This window comes from Suncus etruscus, chromosome 5 (assembly GCF_024139225.1).
Source record: "Suncus etruscus isolate mSunEtr1 chromosome 5, mSunEtr1.pri.cur, whole genome shotgun sequence".
Taxonomy (NCBI): Eukaryota; Metazoa; Chordata; class Mammalia; order Eulipotyphla; family Soricidae; genus Suncus; species Suncus etruscus.
Window position 1 is genome coordinate 136,351,119 of NC_064852.1, and position 7,927 is coordinate 136,359,045.

Below are 7,927 nucleotides of genomic sequence, written 5' to 3' on the forward strand. Positions count from 1 at the left end.
ATTTTTCTGGGCCTATGCAAACAATGGCAATTGCCACTGTCATAACTTTACTATTGTATTTTTTTAAACACTTATCCTTTAAGAAAAAAAGAAAACAGTTTACTGAACTTAAAAACAAATAACTGGGCCCGGAGAGATAGCACAGCGGTGTTTGCCTTGCAAGCAGCCTATCCAGAACCTAAGGTGGTTGGTTCGAATCCCGGTATCCCATATGGTCCCCCGTGCCTGCCAGGAGAGCTATTTCTGAGCAGACAGCCAGGAGTAACCCCTGAGCACCGCCGGGTGTGACCCAAAAACCAAAAACCAAAAAAAAAAAAAAAAAAAAAAAAAACCCAAATAACTATAGTAGAATGCCTGTCTCGAATACAGGCAGGAGAGGGGGAATGTTACACTGGTGAAGGGGGATGTTCTGTTTGTGACTGTAACCCAATTATAATTATGTTTGTAATCATGGTGCTTAAATAAAAAAAAAAAAAGGCAAACACCGCCTGCACCACCACTCTGGTCCCTAATGTAGTACTTTATTGTAAATATTTTCAGTTTCAAATACATCTGGAAGTCTTTAAAAGGTCGCAAGGATTCACTGTGCTTCTGCATTCTGTTTTTCCAAAAGGACTTTTGAAGATCTGTTCCGGATTCTTTTCCTTTTCCTTTTCTTTTCAGAGGTAGATGAATCTGTAGCCTGTGTTTTTTTCTTTTTCTTCAAACAGCTAAGAGGATTGGGGCCACTTTTCTTGTGCTTCTTTCGTCTCCTCTGTTCAAGGTTTTTCCCTAAACCCTGTTCCTCTTTGAGTTGCTTAATACTTTGTTTCTCGTGTACGGAGACAAGCTGACCTGACTCTACAGCTTTGACAAAGGCTATTGTTTTGGGAGAAGGTTTGTCCAAGACTATAGTATTCTGAATAATAAACATGAGAGGAACGCCAGGTGTTCTCTTTACTTTCAATGACAAATTCTGATCCTGTTAAAAAGAAATATATTTTAACTTGAAAATGTCAGGAAGTCTTAAATATATTACAAATCAATATACATTACTATTGTTGAGTAAATTATGATAAATAAAAGGAAGAGAAAAATCCCGATAATAAAAACTTAATGGCAATAGTGAGAAGTAAATTTATCAATATTCTAAAACCACAAAATACAACTAATGTAAAGGCAAAAATGTTACAAGTAGTATCCCTTTGGCTCTACTCTAAGGCAAATTTTATTTTATTGCCCATATAATTTTATTTGTGGGTCGCACGCACTGTTGCTCAAGGGCCAAGTCCAACCTTTAAGTAACCACTGACAGTGCTCAGAGGACCAGATGTGAGATGCAAGGAAAGCTCTTTAATCACTGTACCATCTTCTCTGGGCGGGCCCTCTAAAACATTCTTTACAAGGGATCATGGGGGCTGGAGCATCAGCACAGCGGTAGGGCATTTGTTTTGCATGCGGTCAACCCAGGATGGACCCCAGATTGATCCCAGGCATCCCATATGGTTCCCCGAGCCTGCCAGAAGTGATTTCTGAGCTCAGACCAGGAGTGTAACCCTTGAGCGTAACCTTGTACCAGCTGGGTGTGACGCACCGCCCAAAAATAAATGAAAGGGATCATGAATGTTCGTAGAGGTTAATGGAATAGAAATAATTAACTTTTACCCAAGAGTAAGTTTTGGCTCTAATTATGTAACTTTTATTAATTTTGAAATATCTAGCAAATATTTGGTAGGGTACACCTCTTAATATGACAGTCTCATTTCCTTGACTATTCATTTTTAAAAGTCTAAACAGTTCCTTATAGGTATTCAATAATAGGGGCTAGCATGATAGCACATCGGTAGGGCGTTTGCCTTGCAGGTGGTTGACCCAGGACAGACCTAGGTTCTATCCCTGGCGTGTCCCATATGGTTCCCTGGGCGAGGCATAATCCCCTGAGTGTCAACAGGTGTGCCCCTCCAAAAAAATGATAATAATAAACACTGCTTTCTGAAAACTATGAAATATGTAAATATAAAATACCAATTCTGAACACAGAAAGTAAAGAAAGAAAGAGAATAAAAAAGGACCAAATTAAAATTTTTCTGGGTTCAGAGCAATAGTGCAGTGGTGGGGCGTTTGTCCTTGGGATCCAAGACGAACCAGGGTTTGATCCCTGGCATCCCATATGGTCCCCCAAGGCAGGAACAATTTCTGAGCACATAGCTAGGAGTAATCCCTAAGCGTCACCAGGTGTGGCCCAAAAAAACAAAAATAAAATATTTTTCTTTGAGGAGCCCTGGACAAATCTTGGCAATACTCGGCCAACTGGGCAAATGGTTCAATGCCAGGATATGCTGCTGCTCTGATCCTACATTGCTGGAGCCACCAGGGCCACCAGACAATGCTTGGGGACTTGAGAACCCAGCAATACTGGGGGGGAGGGGGAGACCAAGTGGTGCTGGGATCAAACCAGGGCTCTATTCAGGTATCCCTTCCCCTGTATTATGAACAACCCCAGGAATTTATTGTTTATTTATGTATTTATTTATTAATTTTGTTTCTGGGGCCACACCTGGTGATGCTCAGGAGCCACTCCTGGCTATGCACTCAATAATCGCCCCTGGCCTGGGTGTTTGCCTTGCATGCTATGGGACGTCAGGGGATCGAACCTTGATCTGTCCTAAGTTAGCCGCACAAGGCAAATGTTCTACCTCTTGCACCACCGCTTTGGCCCCAGGAATTTATTTTTAAGGAGACCAAACAAAAAATGATCCAAAGGGTTGGTGCGCATGTTTTTGCCTAGGAGAGAAACTCGAGTTTGATCCTTGGCTCTAGCTGGTTCTTTAAGCACAACTGGGAAGCCAGGAGCACACCTGGCCTTCCCATATCCCACCCCCACCCCCAAAACTTCCACAATAGATAAGCAAAGGACCCAAGAAGTAATGACGATTACTTTTACTGACTGTTGATAAACCCGAACAAATTTAACTATTTCCACCCAAATCTTTTTTCTTTTTCATTTTTTTTGGCCATACCCAGTGGCACTTGGGGGTTACTCCTGGCTCTGCGCTCTGAAATCTCTCCTGGCAGGCTCAGAGGACCATATGGGATACCAGGAATCGAACCCGAGTCTGTCCCAGGTCGGCCACTGCAAGGCAAACACCCTACCACTGTGCTATCACTCCAGCTCCTCCACCCAATTTTTGATCTTACTGCTCAATATACTAGGTAGAAAAAAAAGAGCAACAACAAAAATCCTAACTCTGGAGGCAAGAGTTAGTACCAGAGGTAAAGACCTTGACTTGCATGCAGCTGACCTGGGTTCAATCCTGGTGACCATATAATGTGTCCTGAACCCTGCCAGAGGTGATCAATCAGCACAGAACTGGGAGGAGCCCCTAAGCAATCCCTCTAACTCCCCAAAAACCTCAGTCTTTTTTTGTTGTTGTTATGGTTTTGGGGCCACAACCTATGAAGCTCAGGGGTTACTTTTTTTTCTTTTTCTTTCTTCAGGTGTGGGACATGGTGGGTGGGAAGGAGAGGTGGGCAGGAGGAAAAAAGAGTTCACAGTAAATTGTGACAAATTAGCTAGGAAAGAAAGGTAAGAAGAGGAGGCAAAGGGGCAAGGGAGGAAAAAAGAGAAAGAGAAACAGAGTCTGAGGGGTTACTCTTGACTCTGCACTCAGAAATCACTCCTAGCGGGCTCAGCACACCATCCAGGATGCTGGTGATTGAACCCTGGTAGGCTGTGTGCAAAGCAAACGTCCTCCCCACTGTGCCCTTTTTCCCTGACTATTTCAAAAGTAGTCTTACCTGTGTTGCTACAAAATAATGATGAGGGTTTCCGTCTTCAATCATGGAAAGCAGACACTCGGATCCACTTGTTGCATCCTTTATGTGGGGGCAGTTTCGAACCTGGCATTTCTGTGCAATCAGTTTTGCCCCATATAAATCTTTGCCCAGCATCTCTAACTCCTTTAACACGCACCTGGGGGTGTGGGGTGAAAAGGGGGGAGAAAGACGATGAGTGCTTCATATAAAAAAACATCCCCCTTTTCCTGTACCGCTCCCCTTGGAGGCTGTCACACACACACACACACACACACACACACACACACACACACACACACACACACACACACACACACACACACAGCTGCATCAAGCAGAACAATGACAGGGGCAAAGGCAAATGACTTATTTACTGTTTGTTTTGTTTGGGGGCCACACCGGTGGCGCTCGGGAGTTACTCTTGGCTCTCCGCTCAGAAATCGCTCCTGGCAGGCTTGGGGGACCATATGGGATGGCGGGGATCGAACCCCCGGGTCTGGCGCCTGCAAGGCAAACGCTCAGCCGAGGACGGCGAATGCCTTTCAAGTTCACGCTTCAGCGCCAGGAGAGCCCCGCCCCTCGCCCCGGCCGTCTTCACGTGGGCGGGGCTTCCCAGCCCGTCTGACCAATGAGCTGCCGCCTCTTCTCCGTCCCGCCCAATTAGCTGCTGCCTGCCGCCTCTCCAGGCCCCGCCCCGCAGCGGCTCCCTTCCGCCTCCTCCCGGGCGGACGGCGCTCACCGGGTGGTACACAGCTGCGTCTCCCCCATGAGGTACCGAGGCAGCTGCTCTCTCAGCTGGATGCGGCCCCGCAGTGCGGCTTGGCAGAAAGTGCCGTCGAGCAGGAGCTGGTACGGCTCGCGCACCCCAAAGTTGTTGCGGAAGAACCCGAGGTGCTTTTTGGCGTGCTTCTGCCTGGTGATCTTCATGTTCGGCTTCCCCGAATGGAGGCCGCGGGCCCGGACGCGCGGCACGAAGTCACGCTCCCGGGACTTCCGGAAACGAAGCGCTGTGACCCGGAAGCAAACACCCACCTAGCGCGGGTTGGCCACGCCCCTGGAGGCACGCCCCTTGCACTCAGGGCCAACAATATAGACTCTTGGTTCCGATTTGCTAAGTCTTTATCTTCAACTACGGTGCAAATAATCCAGCACAATTATTTTGTAAACCACTTCTTACGGCTTAGTTTTCTGAGTCATTCAACCAAACATTGGTCCAGTACAAAAACAGAAAATCCCGTTTCTTGACAGTTTCTGGGGAACTCAAAATTTTCTGATTACTCTTTTCAGAAATCTAAGCCGCTGTGTTATTCAAAGCCGCTGTGTTATTCATAAACGTTCTACGTTGTAGCTTCCAGTTTGTAACCCAGTTTGCAGTCTAAGTTAGAAATGACACACTTTTGCTTCACGTGCACAAAAATGATATTGGGGCCTGGTGAAGGGAATCTGCAGAGCTTATCAATCTGTTATTTGGTCTCTCAAATACAGAAATTTTAAAAATAATCACTTGAGGACCGGAGAGATAGCACAGCGGTATAGCATTTGCCTTGCACGCAGCCAAACCGTCTGTGAATCCCAGCATCCCATGTGGTTCCCTGTGCCGGTCAGGAGTGATTTCTGAGCTCAGAGCCAGGAGTGATCCCTGAGCACCACTAGGTGTGACCCTCCAAAAAAACCCAAAACAACAACAACAACAACAAAAAAGTATGTTTTAAATTTCTATTTCATTTAGGGACTTACTTTTTATAGTATTAAATGTACAGTAAGAGTGAGAGGAAGACACAGATTCTCCACAAACCCTCTATTTCCCATACATGTTGAGCCTCCTTTTACCAGTACTGGAACAGTACTTCTTTAAAAAACAAGAATGAAATGACATTAACACACAAAGTTTCTGTTTATGCAGTCAAACCCACTCCTAACAGATAAGGGTTATTATTTGGTTTTGGTGTCAAAGATTGACTCACCACCGTATGCACTCTACTACTGAGGTATGTATCAGCTCCCTAATCCTAATACATGTTGAATGTAAAATCTATTTGGCAGGGCCTAGAGTAATAACACAGCAGGTAGGGCACATGCCATGCATAGAGCCTACCCAGATTCAATCCCTAGCACCCAATATGGTCCCTTGAACTCACCAGAAGTGATTTCTGAACCAGGAATTAAACCCTGAGCACCACCCCACACAATAAATAAATGAATGGTAAATGTGTTCAAAGTAAAATAAATTCTTCCCTTTTTTAATACAGTGTTTTATTTAGACATCATGGAGAACATGGTGTTACATGTCTTACATGTAAGCTTACATGTCTTACCGAGTTGTTCATAATACAGTTGTTTCAGGTATTCAATGTTCCTACAGCAATTTCAGCAGTAGTCTGATATTTCCCCCACCATTTTCTCCAGCTTTCGAAGTCCCCTTAGCAAGCACAAAATAACTTATTGGATATATTTTATATTACTTCTTACATTTAAGTGGCTAATGAAATTATCAAAAAATTCTTTTTCTTTGTTTGTTTGTTTTTGGTTTTTGGGCCACACCCGGCGGTGCTCAGGGGTTACTCCTGGCTGTCTGCTCAGAAATAGCTCCTGGCAGGCACGGGGGACCATATGGGACACCAGAATTCGAACCAACCACCTTTGGTCCTGGATCGGCTGCTTGCAAGGCAAATGCCTGTGCTATCTCTCCGCCTTCCCCCCCAAAATTCTTAAGTAAAAGAAAATTTGTGAAAATTGTTAGATCTCACAATGATGTCATAAGTCATTGCCTGAGAATTTGCTAAGCTGCTGCTAGTTGAGCCTTCTATGTTAACGTTTTTGTTTATTGCGTTTAGTTGACTTCTAAGCTACTTTCCTTTCTAATATGATGTGCTGCTACTGGGCTGTTAGAATTGTGGAATTCAGATATCACAGTAAACAATCCAGAGCTCCTGGAGCACCAGAATCTGTAGACCAGGGTGGGTGAGTTTACATGGTGGCAGCTGTGGGGTGTGGGTGTGGGTGTGGCTGCCATCGCTTCGGGCAAGATGAGGGTGAGAATGGGGTAGTTGCTGCCTGCTCCTACTGAGAAGACCCAAGTTTTCAACCCCAAAACCAGTGTAACCAGAATTTTTGTTTGTTTGGCATCTCTGAAGAGCTTAGTCGTGAAGTAGTGAAGTTGGGCCCTTGACATGGCTATAGCTGTAGATTGTGGTGCAGCTGCCTGACCTCCTTCCAAGGTCACCCCAGAGTTTTCAGCCTGAAAAATTAGTGTACCTGTACTTGAATTTTAGCAGCTTGACTTGCATCTCTTTTGAAATTTATGATGAATCTGTGTAGATGGGCTGCTGAGTTTACATAATAGTGGCTATGGGATATCAAATAAATTCTTTTATACTGTGACAAGGGTTTATTTTATTCTATCTAAAAGAAAATTGGGGTTTTGGATTTTAGGTCACAGTAAAAGATGTTCAGGGGCTAATCCTGACCCCATGAATTTACTCCTGGCTCTGTCATTCCTAGTAATGTTCACAGGACCATGTACAGGACTAAGGATTAAACCAAGATCACCTACATACAAAGCAAGTGGCTTAAACCCTGTGTTATCTTTCTGGGGTCAGCATTTGTCTCTTTTGAAAGTATAAACAACTTAATGTGAACTGTTGTTTTTTTTTTGTTTTTTTTTTCTGCAGAACTGACTACAATGGGTGGGGCATTTGCCTCGCATGTGGCCAACCAGTGTTTGATCCCCAGAATCTCATATGGCACCCAGAATCTGCCAGGAGTAACTGCTGAGCGCAGAGCCAGGAATAATAATCCCTGAGCACTGCTGATTGTGGCCCCAAAACAAGCAAACAAAAAAAAAAAAGGAACTTTTTTTTTTTAAAATAGGATATATGTTTATATGTGGGAGAAATGAATTAAACATTAGAATCTCAGCTCCTTAAGCAAGAAATATCTAAATAGAGCCAGGAATGTGGTGCTGCAGTACTAGCCTTGTGTTTGTGAGGCTTTAATCCCTGGTATGGAAGGGAAATATCAAAACAAAACAATACTATTGAAAGGTCCGGATGTCCTAATTTAGCTACCCGGCGCAGAGAAATGAAGAGGCTGATGAGTTCCAACAGATGCTTTAAAGTGCTTTAATACTGAC

The 7,927-nt window shown here is 44.3% G+C and overlaps 1 protein-coding gene across 1 annotated transcript; it reads right to left on the minus strand.

Moving 5' to 3' along the window:
• Positions 1 to 485: 485 nt before the first annotated feature.
• On the minus strand, positions 486 to 4,794 carry UTP23 (UTP23 small subunit processome component). The gene is made up of 3 exons (XM_049773551.1): positions 4,535 to 4,794; positions 3,778 to 3,952; positions 486 to 961 (listed from the first exon to the last, which is right to left on the minus strand). Exons 1-3 carry the CDS (start codon positions 4,720 to 4,722, stop codon positions 581 to 583), a joined length of 744 nt encoding a protein of 247 aa, XP_049629508.1. The 5' UTR covers positions 4,723 to 4,794; the 3' UTR covers positions 486 to 580.
• Between the last annotated feature and the right edge of the window lie 3,133 nt (positions 4,795 to 7,927).